This window comes from Pyrgilauda ruficollis, unplaced genomic scaffold (assembly GCF_017590135.1).
Source record: "Pyrgilauda ruficollis isolate IOZ18807 unplaced genomic scaffold, ASM1759013v1 scaffold119, whole genome shotgun sequence".
NCBI classification, from domain to species: Eukaryota; Metazoa; Chordata; class Aves; order Passeriformes; family Passeridae; genus Pyrgilauda; species Pyrgilauda ruficollis.
In genome coordinates, this window is record NW_024510210.1 from 1,373,150 (window position 1) to 1,389,212 (window position 16,063).

Genomic DNA, 16,063 nt, shown 5'->3' on the forward strand with positions numbered 1-16,063 from the left:
TCTGGCCACCCAGCTATGCAGCTCCAGTGGCCTTTTCTTGCTGCCTGGCAGGATGGAAAATTCTGCGGGCGGCTCCTCCGTGCGCTATCCCTTACAGCAATTCTCCTCAGCACGCTGGTGATTGGGCCTGCTGCAGCTAAAAATACCCTGTGCAGCCTAAATATGCAGCACACAATGTATGCCTGCATACCTCACCTATCTAAATATATGCCTACATGCCTACCTAATAACAGCTACAAATATGAATCACACTGTTTCTTCGCAGAGCACTCTCATGGGAGGCTGCCTTCAGTTGCCAAAGCAAAGGAAGGTCCCAGCTGAGAGGTAGCCAATTCCTTGTGTATACACCTCCTGCTTGAGGACTCTTAAATACATTTTAGTTGGCTGGAACACACTTTATTCACACACACAAACCTATTTGCACATATAGCTGTGTGCATATATTTATATACAGCTATTAGTAAACACTTCTTTCACCATTAATTGCTCTGAAAGGTTTATTGTTGACAGTCCATCCAAGGAAGAATTAAAGAAACGAAAATGCAATTCTTGTTCAAAAAATTAAATGCTGAAGTTACCAGGCTACATGAAGGCACCTGCTAAAATGATCCAAAGACTACTTTCACTATGGAAAATTATTAGTTGTCAACTATACCCAGCCTGCTGTCCCCAAGTCCCTGAAATTGGGACCCAGCTAATATGGGCTAACATTTTCCTTTTCTCAATGTCTAACACAGGAGTGTTACCTGCTAGTTTAGGGGTAAAACTGCTGCTGAACCCAAACAGCTGAAGATGCATTTCTCATCTGTGTTCCCTACTCACTTACATTGCTAGCATGACAAAAAACATAATTTAAACTGTGATTTTTATTTTATTAATCCTTTTCTTTTCTATGTTAACCAAATACCAGTTGATGTTAAGGTAGAAGTAAGAAAAAGCAAAGCAGCTTCAGGCAAATAAGCTTCAGATTTTTTTTAGCTCTGCTGCAATGATTAAGCAAACTGAAAAAGCATTTTCTTTGTTATATGCAAACTTGGCATACTCTACCTCTCATACTTCCACTCAGATTACTGGAATACGCTCCCTAACACCTCCAGGCATGTTTTTTGTGCTGCTGTCCCCAAAAGTGTCAGGCATCAAGGGTGATATGGTTGTCTACAGAGAAACCAAGACTCAGCCCACACCAAATCCATCCCTGCCTGTTGGGTCCCTCCTCCAAGGAGGGCAACCAAATAAGGAACTGGGTTGATGACCTGATCTTTTTTTGAAGGCCTAAACACCTGGAAACCTCTGGCAAGCTGACTGCCCCCTTCAAGGCAGAAAGGAGATCTCAACACAAGCATGAAATCCTCGGGAGGCCTGACCCAGCTGCTGTGGGAAGGCTGTAATTAAGCAGTTGCAGTAGTGACACTGACTTCTCACACCAGACAAGGTGTGTGTTGCTCACAGCTCCTATTAGCAATGCCCAAGTACCCTGTAGATGGAGTTTGACTGGCATCCCAGCAACTCCCACAGCATGCAGTGCCTCCTCTGGGTTCCAATTCCCTCGTGAATTTGGGATGTACTGCTGTCCCTTTTACATTAGCTTTAACAAGCCATGCCACTTCTGTGTGTTTAAAAGAGCATTCATGAAATGGAATTATCATATTCATATCCCAAATTTGGATTATTTTTGCTTACAAAAACATGTTCCTTAGTCAAACAGTGTAAACACTTTGTATGCCTAGAACAAAACCAGAAAAATTGCAGAGGAGCCTTTTTCTACTAACTAAACCATTACTTCTACTGAAAGTCTGTAAACTGTTAATCCATTAGTGTCTAATTTCCCAAACTCAAATTCCAGACTTGAATCATCTGGAAGCCCAGAGCCTGAAGTGTTTCTGTCTGATGTTCCAGACCAAATGCCCCACATGAAATTGTTTGTAGGATAGGAAAATATTCATACAATGGTAATGGTATTAATGTAACTTCTCAAGGGCACCACAAAAAAAAAAAAAAAAAAAAAAAAAAAAAAAAAAAAAATCCTTCATGCATCTGTTAGGAAATCCCCAAAAGACTCAGATAAGATACATGTTAATTTTGAATAGCAGGCCCTCGGGGAATTGTGTAAGACTCATGTCACAACCACCACAGCATTTACTCTCCAACAGCTAGCCCAGGATCACCCCTGTGAGGTGTGGGGTGGGACACAAACCCACTTCTCAGGAGACTGCATGTCCCCAGAAAACCAAAGATGCTGTAAAATTTCTTTGTGTTCCCACTGTTCCTTTTTCCCCACAGTGTTACTTGTTATCACACCTACCCGGAGCAAACCCCCTGAGGAAACAGTGGGAACATTAGGATGAAATTTCCCTTCCAGCATAGCTCAGATATCTGGTTTTCACCACTCATCTCACTGGCCCCTAGTGCATCTTGAACAGCCATCTAGGACCCAAATCCAACACTCCTAGTGCAGGCGCAAACCATGGTGATGGTGCTGGCAGCTAAGGGGTCAAATTTTGATCAATATTTTTTTTCTGTTGCTGATCGTGGAAGATGCTCCCTGCACTGTCCAGGTCTCTCTCTTCACAAAACAACAATTTCTAAGTTTTCTCACCTCTTCTGCTTCCATAAGGGTGCCCAGAACAAGAGTGTCAGCACGGATGTGACTTACCCTCCCCACACCCACGTCAGGCCTTTCCTGGGGATGTGGGTCCCTGCTCTGCTGCCATGACCGTGTGACATAACTCAGCTGGTGCTTGAAGTGCAGACACCTCTACCATAGTCTCATACTGGCCCCATGAAGAGGAATTCAAACCTTACAGCTCACCATAAAGCCCAAGTGGACCTTGCTTGTCCAACTCAAGCTGTCCCCAGGTTGCCTGAATGAGAAGGTGTTTGCCCTAGGAGCGAACCCGGTTCTACAAGGAATGAGATCAAATCAACAAGTCAATTTTCTCTCATGCTATCTACATGCAGGCTTTTCAATTATCTTGATCTCTCAGTACTGTGCAACCAACTAACACACTACATCAGCCTGATCAAGACTGTTTTAACTACCTCCTAGCACGACAGCTATTTCTTAAAGCTGCAAAACTCTGCCTTCTGCAATCACAGGATCACAAGTTCATCTTGAGAAACCAGTGCTGGGAGAAAAATGAGCTAACACAAATGACACCAGACAGCCACCTAAATGTGTCCTGGATGTTCCAGTGAGGTTGCATCACTTCAGTGCTCTCCTGTTAACGTGCGTCAGTTCTAAACAAGGGTATTACCAAAGGAACAATGTCATAAAGGAAAGACACAGCCTTAGTATGGCTGTTTAAAGGGGATTAGCCACTAAATGACTCCAAAGTGGGCAAATGCCTGATCTGAACCTGCCCTGGTAGCTTTCACTGAGTTTCAGGCAAGAACTGATGTTGCCAGTACCTCCTCCATGCAGTGCCTATTGAACATGGGAGGCTGGGGCAGCAGCCACACTTTTGTCTTTCCCATGAACAGCCTATACACAACTTCCCCTTAATATGGGTGACTGAAGAGAATATATTTACTAGAGAGAGGACAAAGCCCAAGTGCTAAAAATCACTTTCAAAGGATGCCCTGCTCTTTCTGATGCAGAATTTTTCAGCAAAACTTGCTAGCAGGCATTCCCATTTCCTCTGGAAAATATCATCCTCCCAAGCCAACAGAACCAATGGAATACTCGATCCATGGCTGTGCCATGTACCTTCCACAACATTACTGACACTTTCAGCAGTGGTGCTCACCACAGCCTGTTCTCCTCTGCCTGCTCCCCAAGTAGGAGTTGAGACCCTTATCACACACAGCTCTCACTGTTCCACCTAGATTTTCTCTTTAGGATAGCGGGTTATGGCAGAGAGGTAAAAAAAAAAGAGAAAAAATTCTCTGTCTCATGAAGACTCTGCCTCTTTATCTCAAAGCACTGACAATTTACTCTTGAAAGCCCAAGGAGAAAGATTAAACCCTGTTCCCCCACATTTACAGAAATCCTCGAGAACGAGCAACCAACCCCTCCTTTCCACGGGCTGGGCTCACAAAACCAGATCTTGCCCTCTTGCAAGCACGGCCTGCTGATGTTGCAAGAACATCAGCACATTGCAGAAACAATCTCAGGCTGATTTGCTCATAACCCAGGCGATTTCAGTAGCAACTTCTCCAGCAGACACCGTCTCTCTGGCCCTTGCTGCCCTTCCCTGCTGGCGGAGGGCTCAGCACGGGCGACACGCGTGCGCCGTGACGCGGCACCGAGCAAGCCCAGCACTGCCAGAGTGCTTCTGGACACATTTGTTTACAACCTAAAAACCCCAAACCGTGGCTTTCAGAATAGGAGTCCCATCTCCACTGCCTTCGTTTGGTGCTGAGAGAACAAAAAAGGGGGGGAAAAAAAATAAATACAAGAGCGTATCTTTGTACAATGATTGCAGGAACAGATGAATAAACATGAAACCTGATACTTCACATCTGGTATTTCATCACTCCAAATACCTTATTCACATTCAAATATATTTAACACTGTGGAAACTTTATAAGGTAACAATGTCTTTATGGAGGCAGCAACTTGCATGGAACTTTTAAAATTAAAAGCAACAGTAAAAATAATTCATAACATGTTACTATGCTCTTCATAAAGCTATTTACCTCACAGTTTCCTAACAGAAACCCAGAAAAACACCAAATAATGGCAGTTAGATACAGAAACAGGAAAGCCCACAGAATAAGATTTCTTTTGTCAATGTTCTAGTTCAAAGTTCAATTTTAATATCCAATTTACACAAGGTGCTTTGGAAATGAAGACTATTCTTACTCATCGTACAAAAATTCCATTATCTGAGCAGAAATTTTTATGAAAGTATCCTTTTCCCTTAACAGTGCGTGCCAAGAGGTTTTATGTATAACCTAATAAACATACACAGCTCTGAAAGGCTGCTATGCAATTTCTCACATTAATTAGTATTCATTCTTCTCTGTAAAACTACTACACATGCTAAAAAACTTCCTTTTAATAATCACTACATACTCATAAGCACTTTTGTTGCACAGATGAATACCTTCAATGCAAACTTGCAACTGAAGGGCTGTTTACAGGTCTCAGAAATTTTTATGAAATTGTTTTCTTGTCTTAAAGGCAAAAGCCACCTTTACTACATTGAGGGTAACTTAGCAATTCTGATAACAAAATATCTGAGGGCATATTCCACTTGCTAACTTGCTAGCACTTATGGCACCTTGGCATTGTCCCTAGAGCTGCACTAAAGCCACATCTTGCTCTATCTAAATTATTAAAAAAAAAAAAAAAAAAAAAGGAAAATGTGCAGACAGAGCCCAATCCAATCCCGTGGTAACTCCAGTGACTTCAGTGTTACACCAGGGATAAAAGTAAGGCTGCATTTCACAGCAGTTTTCATTCTTGTAATCTTTTCCAAAACACTCTCTCAGGAGCAAAGACAAGCACAGGCAAATATCTTGCCAATAAGTGAGTTCACAGGGATTGCTACAAGTTCCTAAACTGTCAGCAGTAAAAGACCAACAATGGGAACAAAGTACAAACACAGGACAGCCAATGCCCTCTAATGGGCTGGAGTTTTACTATGAGCTGCACAAACAAGGACACGGAAATTCATTGGAATGGATCTCTGAGGCAAATCATAGGGTGCCCTGCTTGTACCAGAGGACGATATTTGTGTTTCATTAATACTTCTTTTGAAACAGTACAGAGGAAAAAAGCCTTACCAATGCCTTGGCAAGACAGGTGAAAATGTGTCTAAGAACTCAGTCTTTCCTCCATGGCCTACACTGGACTGCTTCCACAAGGAGTGTGAGCATCAATTTATAGATGTGTTCCTCTATCCTCCTTCAAGCCTCCACATTTATACCCTCCTCACCTTTTTTTTAATTTTATTTATTTTTAGTCAATACTGTGCTAGGAGCAAAACCAACACTGTAAGACCTTCACAACCTCACTCACAAAGGAAAGGGAAAAGGAGTGATGGATAGAGCTTTTCTGCAGGAAACTTATCACATGTCCCTTGGCTTTACCATGTATTCCCTTTCTCTCTCAAGAATTTCAAAACTAATTTCTGGAATTTGTCCATCCAAACCAAAACAAGCATCTTTGCTTCTTACCCAATCATTTCCTATAAATTTAAAAACAAGAGCTTCATTAAGCTTTCATTTTGTTTTCTGAGGGTTTCTTCAAGGAGCCATAACCCTGGGCCAGCCTGAAATGCTCCTGGTCTTGCACAGGTCACAGTTTTGTCTTTGCAGCCTGAGGATACTCCAAGGGAAGAATAAAGATGTTAGGACATCCCCTTTTCTCTCCCCACCCAGGGGCCCCTGCAACCCTTTTCTGTGGGGGTAGGATCAAAAGTCTTTTGTTCTTGTCGTCCTCTTGTGTCTTAAGTTACATTTTTGGGAAGGCAAGGAGAGAGGGAAACATCCTTCCCTGTCCTTCCCTCCTTCATGCGAGGTGTCAGCTGTAGAGGAGCAGCTGAAGTGGTTCAGGCTGTCTGGAGGAGTCACAGATGTCCCCCAGTGCCACTAGGGCAGCTCTCCCATCACAAGCCACCCTGCTCTCACCCAGGTGGCACCGCAGGCACGAGCCCCTCGGCCACCCCTCACCCACAGATCCCAGTGCCCTCAGTCCTCCTTGAGCAATTCCCCAGGTCCCCTGGAGCCAGCTGAACACAAACCTCTTAGAAACGCCAATTTAAGGATGACTTTTAGACCACCACAAAGAGCAGTGAAGAAACTCTGGCTGCTTGCTTACATGAATGTCGCAAAGCTCTCATTAAATCAAAGGCAGAGACTTAAAATATTTCTTCAAGCAAAATCTCTGCCTTTCTCAAAGTCTCCCTCCAAAGATCAAAAACTACAATTGCTTAACTTAATCCACGCAGAGTGATCATTATATTTGCCTCCACAAAGATCAGATTTGTTCTGGTGCCCATATCTAAAGGTAATTTCAGTTAGAAAATGAAATGGTGCTCTCTCGACCTTCTTGTCTTACATGGCCCACGAATTACTGACACATTACAATATCCCCCAACACTATGGAAGCTTGGCCATATTGCAATGTCTCTCTTGCAAGTGAAATAAACTTGGTATGCCACTAAAAGGCATTAAATTATTTTCATTATGCCACACAGAATGTAAAACACTTACACTGTTTTGATTTCAAAATCCTTGGAGAACAATTATGCTCTCAGGGCCATAAGACTCTATTAGGAAGTCCTCAGAAACCTAGCATGGTTTCAATAAATCCTCAAACACTACAAAGCAGTCACTCAGTTTGAAGAATGAAAACATGAGTTCATCCACTGCAAAGTCAGGATGTAAATTCTGCTCATACAGTACCCCTGCACTTCCTAACACATTTCTTCCTACTCAATCAGGGCAACACTTTGAGTGAAGTTTTCAGCATCAAGCACACATAGCTCCTTTTTTGATTGAAAATTAACTATATTTGATTTAGGATTAGCATAAATATGAGTCATGCCTATGCCTATGGTGTTACTAGCTACCAGTATTAATCAGCAATTAGATATGCACAAATAGTTTTATACATATATAATTCAACAAATGTTAACATTCAGGATTAGGAACCATTAAGCAAAACCAGTGATTGTTGCAATGAATGGATAAATATATTAATTTCTTTAATTTATACAATGGCACCAAAAAATGCTTCAAAACACCAAAAAAGTAGATTTCAGGGGTGACTAGTGTGGTTGTAGAGATCCTGATTAAAAAAAAAAAAAAAAACAAAAAAGAAAAAAAAAGAAAAAGCAACCACCCTTATTTTGGCTGATGGGTTGTTTGAGCCTAAGTAAGGCTTTAGAGCATAAATACACAATAAGCCTGTTTGTATATACATGCTTATGTACTCCTAGAAGGAGCACAACCTCCTAATTAGGCAAATCATCTGCCCTTTCCATAGGAAAATACCGAAAAGCACCGAAAAGCAATCAGAACAGGCGGAAAGGGGGAGCAGGGGAGCGCAGGAGAGATTACATCCCTGGGGCAGGGGGCGAAGGGGCGGGCGGGACAAGGAGGAGGGGAAAAGCAAACAGCCAGGCAGGAAACCCGGCCCGGGAACTTTCTGCCCAGGGCAGCTGAGACGCTTCATCCCGACAATTTTTTTTTCCAGGACTGGACGTTCGGTGCAGCCGCGGGGTGACACGGCAGCTGCGGAGGGACCGAGCGGGTCACCCGGCAGGGCCCGTGACCTCGGCCGGGGCACAGCTGGTGGCAGCTGCGGCACCATCTGCCCGGGGCCGGGCTCCTCTGCCCCGCCAGGCAGCGCCGAGGGACGGGGGTATATCCTCGGGGCACTGCCAGCTACCCCTGGGCACTGCCACCCACCCCCGGGCACTGCCAGCCCGTCCGGGGCACTGCCACCCACCTCCGGGCACTGCCACCCACCTCCAGGGCATGGCCACCCAACACCCGGGCATGGGCACACGGGCACACGGGCAAGGGCTCTGCCGGCCCCAAGGAGGAGTTTGGAAAATGGAAACGAGAAAGGGACGGAGCGAGAGCGAGCTCGGAGCAGTGGGCTGTGAGCTCCGCAGCCCCGCGCAGCACACGGAGATGTCGGCATCCCTCCGTGTATTTATGGAATGTTGGCGTCTCGTTGAGAGCAGTTTGCACGCAGGGAAGCGGGGGAAAAAACAGTGAGAAAAAAAAAAAGACAAAAAAGCACCCCTAACTTGTGTGGAGAGGCTCCTGAATGCAACAAGAACTTCACCACTTTGCAGTTCAGGACTGCATAATCTGCCACACCACCACACAGACTACACTTCCCATTTCCCTGTCTTCACTATTTAGTGAAAAATAGAGAAAAATGTCTAATTTTTTTGTGTACCCGAGGAGCGACACAATTAAATGCTTCTTTTAAATATTCACATTCACAGCCACACCACTATATGAGGTAACTAATAAGACAAATCTGTATCAATATTGCTTTCCGAGTGCCAGTGGAGAAGGAAATGGCTTGGACAGTCCTGAACACAGCATCAGCTCAGCTGAGCTCTCTCAGCTTCAGATTTCTTCACAATTTACTCCAAAAGCACCAAAATCAGAACCAGAAACATTGTGTAGAAAAAAGCTGGGCTTTATAGCTCTCATGTTAGAACAATTATTTCCAAAGGCTAAATGTGTACCACTTACCATACATTTTGCCTTCATCTGATAAGATGATTTTCCTCCTCCCACACGGTGGATAGATAGCTAGAGCCTCCTGAAAGCTCTGTTCAATGTCAGGACTCCAGACACCTTCTGCATCGTTGTCAATAGGTTTATCTGCAGAATCACTCATTCTTTCAATGTCTTCGGCAGGACTCTCGCTGCCGCTCCAGCTGCTGGGCTCAATGGTGATGGCTGGGGTCTCCAAGCCTAAGCCTGGAGTCTTCAAGGGAATAAACCTGCAACACAAACAACCAACCCAAAAAGGTATTAAAGGCATGGAACTCCAGGCAAACATTTCTGCCTGCTTCTTACTGCCTGCAGCTGAGCAATAGCGGCAGCAATGAGAGCACGGGATGCACCCAGGAAAAGTGAAAAATTAATAACCATTCTACCTCAAACGAGCAGAGGTGGAGCAATAAGGCTGTCAGAAGGGGAACTCTACTGCATTTTCTGTGTGCAATTACACGAGGGCATAGAGAATCAGATTCTTTTTCACAAGTAGCCAAAGTGGGGGAAAGCTCTCCAGCCACATTGCATCTGGCTGAAGACTGGCATCCTTAAAATAAAAAGTCAGATCCTCAGGCAGGGGCCTGAGGCTGGAAAGGAAGCACACCAGTTTATGCCAGAGTGACCACCAGAGCTTAAAACCATTTGAACCTAAAAACAAAAGCAAAAACTATTGTTCACAGTCATCCGGATGTCGGTGGATTAAATGGAATTATAGCAGCGATGCCACAGCTCAATGTAATTAACTGGAAAAAGCTTTAATTTTCAGATCTTACCCAAATAAATAATACAATCAGAATCCAAGCTACATACAAAAAGAAATCTTTAAAATGATAATACCAGAGCAAGGAATTATAAGAGAAGATATATGCTTTGCCTGATTTAAAAGATCTCTGTCACAGAACCATAGCAGAACAAAAATTACAAGCTTCAAGTTGCTGAATCAATTTAATAAGAAATAATTTAATATAGCTGCACCTGCTCACACCAGCAGAGCTGCAGATCTGTCAGTGTTCCTTTTATATTTTTGAGAGAAATACAACTCTGCTGTAAAGACTTGCTCCAGGCAAAAAAGCTGCTACACCAGACCACGTTCACCTCTGGTGTAATTCTTTGGGAAGTCAGTGAAATAACACCAGGAACAGATTTGGCTCAACATGTCTAGGCATAATGCAGTTTTATTGTAAAAAAAAAAAAGAAGTTTGGTGACTCTAACTGATCTAAATGGATGGGAGTGTTCAAACATGCATGCACGAGCTGCAAACACAGTTAAAAATCCAGTTTCCTGGCTAAACACTCAAACCCCCTAAACTATAAGATTTTTATTCTGCTAGGGCAGAAGAGAGGGGCTTCCCCTTGCACAGACCTCCGTCCTCCTGCTGATATGCCTCTCACTGGGGTCTCAGGACGTCATAAAACAACAGGTGAGAAGCAGCAGAACAGCACTCACCCCACGGAGGAAGAAGGGGAGGGTGTACGTGGAAGGCCATGACACCCCTGGATAAACACCTTTGGGCTGGAGAACTGCCTGGAAGGGGAAATATTTACAGCAGCCCTCACCAGCCAATCACTAGAGATAACCAAAACCTGACGGTCCGGTCCCTCGGAGGCCACGGTGTCTTGCAAAAAAACAGAGCTGCAGCTGGGGAAACTGGGAGCAGGCTCAGTCTCACAAACCAACACTACCAGTCTGACATCCAAAGCACAGGGTATTTCCACTTCTCCAGGCTCTAACAGGAGCTCAGAGGGATCAGTACGTGTGAAATGGGCTCCCACCAGCTCGATTTTCCCTGCTTGCCTGTTTCTGTGCAATGACTCTCAGAGAGACATTTCTTGACTTTGCTTTGGTTTGAACATTTCAGCACAGCTTATGAAAATGTTAGTGCCTCCTCACCTGTAAGAGCCAGACTAGTCACTCTCCCAAATGCCTTTTAATAACTGATAATGAGGGAGCGGATGGATTCATAGGTAACCACACAGGTGTAAGTGGGTGAGAACTTTGGCCAAATGCACCACTTATTGTCCTGGAAATCCAAAGTTCATGAAATTTTTAAGCTGTCATCACACAAAGGGAGATGCAAACCTTGGTAAAATAGTGAAACTCATCCTTTATAATCCTCAAAAGGGTTGATTCCACCCCTGGGAGAGCTGAATCTTGTATGGAAGATTCAGCCCAAGCATGAGCACAGTGATACTGGAAAACTACTGACAAAAACATTCATGTCCACTTAAGCCTTCACAGAGAAGGGGAATCTTTGGTAAATGAGAGGTAATTGAATGTTGATGGGGATAATTAGGGGGAGGGGTCAGTTTTATTGCAATAGTGCAGGGGAAAATGGCTGCTGGAGGATTTATTGGCCTCACATGACCAAACCACAACGAGCACTTCACCAGAAGACAGCAGGGGATGGGACACATCACTGGCTCTGTTTTCCAAAGGTGACTACAGCAGGAAATCCTTCCCCTCCATGAGCCCGTGGCTTGCATTGCACAGCACAGCCACGGGCAGCTTCGGCTCAGCTCAACCACCCTCTGCTTACAAAACCTGCCACAGTCATAGCCTCAAGTCCCATTATCATCTTATAAACCAGCCCTTGTTATTACATTATGCTGAAATAATAATTAAAATGCACAAGGAACACAGTGAGGCTCTAAAGTAATTAATGTTACTTGATAGTCATGTCATATCTTGCGTTGTGTTTACTGGTGAATTCTCACTTATGTGCTATCTTCCCTTCCCATTCCTCTTTACCTACTTGGATATCATCTTGAGGCACTCATAGCTACTGTTCCAGCCTCTAAAATGTAAGATAACCAAGTGTTCCTTGCAGAATATCTGTACAATAGGGGCGTGGAGCAGCCTGCTGGAAGAAAACCTCTGATATTAAAGGTTATTTGGAGTGATTTCCATTTTGGTGTATGCTGACACTGCAGATCAAGCCAGAGGGCCAAGGAGGAAAAAACCTTGTATTACAACTGCTAAATGGCTCCCTCTTACTTCAGGAAAAAAATGAGCTAACTCAGTTAATCATTTCCAGCTCAACTCTGTGTATCAAAAGGCAATCCCACCTCCTCCTCAGCTTGAATTCTAAGGACTCAGCTGCGATGAAAAACTTCAGACCCGTTATGCTGGAGTTCAACACGATTATCAAAAATAATACAAGCTGTCAACAGATGAGCTTTTTTGCACATTTCTAATGAGCTATAAATCTCATATGAAAAATGTGGATTTATAATCCAATTTAAATTTATAAAGAACTTTAAAAAGTGAGCCTACTTTATATTAGCAAACTCCAAATCTCACAATGCCAGCTTTCAGCAGAGGAAGAGCTGAGCTCCTGGGGCCAATTAGCCCCACCTCCCCTGGCCAAAATCAGAGACTGTACACATGGCAGATCAAGTTGAAGACTTCTGTATTTGCTTTTTATCATGTTAACTTTCAGAGAACCAATTCCCTGTTTGCACTTTCTGTTAACAAAATTAAAACACATCAACACTACCTAGAAAACTAACCAACCAACCAACAAAAAAAACCCAAACCCACAAAAAAAAGAAAAAAAAAAAAAAAAAAAAAACAAACCAAAAAACACAACAACAACAAAACCAAAACCCAAAAGATTTTGGCTCACCTTTTTGTACATTCTAAGGTTAAAGCACACTGCTGCAGTTTAGGTGGTCTCTCTTCAGAGTTTTCCTTTTAACACCAGCCTTACATGTTTCAAGACAGCTTCCCCTGTGCATAAAACTCTTTTAGCTGCAAACCAAATGCATCTGTCTTGCAGTTGCTTTCTACTCTGTGCAGTTAAGTCAGTTCTAAATATATCTGTTTTCCTCATGCAGTCATTAAGACACTTTTTCTCTGCACAATGGAGGTATGTCCCCCCCATCAAACAGCACAATGTCACTCTTAGGAACAGAGAAACCATTAGGGGCAACCGAGGATTTTATAAACATGTTTTATAGCCAGGCCATCCAAGACAGCTTGAGCTACAAGATATGACTTACTGTCATTATGTTCACTCACTGCAGCAACTTGAAAAATTACTTTAAAATCTCAGAAAAACAAGGCTAGCTGTTGTCATAGTCCATCAAACCAAGGTGTTTAACTCAAACCAAATGATAGCCTGCAACTGCTTCTCAAGGGAATGGCTTCCTTACCTACACAAAACATTCTCTTATGCCTTTCACTTTATGAGCAATGCAAACCTGGACTTGCCCAGAAAGCTGCTGCTCACAGACCAACACAGATCAGTGGCTCCTCACAGGAGCGTACGACAAGTGCAGATCGACGGCCTTAATACTTTCATAATCTTCAATATTTGCACGGCGAACTAACATGGAAATGCTATCTTTCAAAAGTCACTAGAGCTGGGTCTTAGTGTCTTGCAAAAGTGAAACCATTTTCTCTGTTTGATTAGTTTACTTTGAATTTCAGTGTGCAGGTGCCGAATGGTGCCTTTTCTCTACCATCAAACAAGCCCTGGAAAAGGATGAATGCTCTGCAGATATTGCAACAGGAACACAAGAATGACTGAAAACATGCCTTGATTCTGAGAGCTGTCTGAGGAAAAAGCCCATTATGTCTCCCAAGTCTTCTAAACTGTGTCTGCTGAAAGGGGATCAAGTGCAGGTATTTCTGAGACTGAGCACCAGTGTTGTTATCCACACTGATCTTCTCACTATAAATAGATGCAGATTGCTACCAAATCATTTTTACAGCCAGATCTATCCTTCTAGAACATGTCTTTCAGAAAATAATCTTAATTCTTGAGGTAGAAATCTCGAGTGTTGAAGGGGTAAATTACACTTTTAAGAATACATTATTATATTTTTATTTCAGGAACAACCTCATCTCAGCCTCAGTTATGTAAAAACAATGGAACGAGGAATCCAACAAGCTTTTTATAAACATTAAGATGGCAATGAGCAGATGACTGCAAACCAACTAATTCTAAATTTGCAGATGGCAGATTTTCTCTGAAGGATTGAACAGTTGCAGGCCCATGGGATTTTCCTTCTGCTTTGTTCAGCAGTGCAAATTCACAGCTAGAGCGCCAAAGCTCTGGAGAGGATCCAGAGGAAGAAAGTTATCAGATCTAGAAAATATGACCTACCAGGAAAGGAATTGGGTTTGTTTAAGTGTAGAGAAGACTGATGTGAGAAGATAACCACTTTCAAATAAGGAAAAGGTAAGAGCAAAGCAGAGAAGCAGCTCTCAGCCATTCCCACCAAGGATAGGATATGAAGCAAAGAACTTGAGCTTCAGCAAGGAACTTGAGCTGCAGCAAGGAAACCACAGGTTGGGCATTTGGGATTGTTCTGACCCCACCAACAGTCACACACCAGAAGTGATCAGCTCCTGGGGGCACTGGGGGAGTGCTGGGGCACAGAGGCTGTTCCCAGCAGGTGACACAAGCATTGCTCAGGAAGCAGCTGTGGGACAGAGGCATGAACTAGATGATGCCATGAGACTGAGCAGTCAAAGGCCCCAGCAGAAGGAAGCCTGCAGTGGGAGCACATCCTTGGCTAGGCACGGGGGAATGCAGCTGCCTGAGAGACTTCCCAGATGTCCCAGTGACCAGACAGCTTTGTCAGCTGCAGGGCACAAATCCAAGCACAACCAGGCTTCCTCCTGTGCATGCCTGAGGAGCTCCCCTGCCCTGCACAGCTGCTGGACACTGCTGCAGGAGCACCAGGGGCTACAGCCACCTGCGAGGCAGCTGCTCAAGGCAGCCAGCACGGGAAGGAAGACCAGGCTGGGGAGGAGAAGGCTCCATCTTCTGCTGGTGCTGTCCATGGGAGCTTTGGGAAATGAGGCTGCCTCATCCCCAGACACCCCATTCTACCACACATCTGCTGAACTGCCTGACCCTCCCTACCACATCCACATTTCCCGAGCTCTTTCTGCACTGATTAAAGTAAATATGGAATTGGTGGGAAGCCTGAATCTCTCTAGGATTTTATCTTTCTACTTTGCCAGTGAAAGTGTATTTGCAGTGTTTATGCAAGCAAGAAATTACTTTTTTATTTACAAACAAATTCACAGTGTATTTTGTAGCTGTGTGACGTGTAACTGTGTATGGATTTTTATGATTCTCTAAGGCATTCAAATGGCATTACTTTCAGGAAAACACTATATTTAAGACATTTTTATATAATTTCTTCTTATGAGGAATAGATACAGCACAGTATGAAGAATAAAAATGTAAATAATTTACAGAGCATCCAATGGTGAAATAATTCGATTAAAATTACTTTATATTGTATTTTTGTTACAAGTTCCACTTATCAGCAATTATTCCCTCTAAGAAGAAAGAGCACAGGAGAGAGAAGCAGCCCATTTCTAGGATAAAGTATTCCTTTAAAACTCAGTCAGACTAATTCAGCTATTCACATTTGCCACTGAAATGAAAAAAAAAAAAAAAAAGTCTTCTCTGACTGTGAGAACACTTCAGGAATAAATTCTGATGCTTTGCTTTTCTGGTGATACTTCCATGCAGTGGTGCTTCCATGTTCTTTCTAACATGCATATAAATTAACTTTGTTATCCTAAGACTGAATTTACCGTTTCTTGCTTGGCATTCAAGTTATTTATTAACTGCCAGCTACCTATTTCAGATTTGGTTTTGGGATCTGTGCAGGAATAACATGATCAGTCCAACTACAGCTACAGAGCACCTGTGAAAGGCACATGATGGTTTTTTTCCTGAGAGGAGTGCATTATACAGTGAATTTGGATGCACTTCCTTCTCCTCAACTACCACATTCGGGGTACAAACAAAAGTAGTCGGAGGATAGTGCCATGCTAGTGTGTAAAATAACAAAACCATGTAATTTAACATTAGTAAAGTGATGGTTTTCTTTCAACAGA

General features: G+C 43.3%; 1 protein-coding gene across 6 annotated transcripts in view; it reads right to left on the reverse strand.

The window, feature by feature from the left end:
- The window catches only part of TEAD1 (TEA domain transcription factor 1), a 152,829-nt gene that overhangs the window by 90,003 nt on the left and 46,763 nt on the right, over positions 1-16,063 (reverse strand). For 3 of the 6 annotated variants that reach the window (XM_041485425.1, XM_041485433.1, XM_041485417.1), the window contains exon 3: positions 9,169-9,422. In XM_041485425.1, coding sequence (XP_041341359.1) covers positions 9,169-9,316 — 148 coding nt within the window. In that variant the 5' untranslated portion in view covers positions 9,317-9,422. Of the gene's footprint in view, positions 1-9,168; positions 9,425-16,063 lie in introns of those variants that run through there. The other 3 variants (XM_041485456.1, XM_041485448.1, XM_041485443.1) reach the window with 2 other exon arrangements.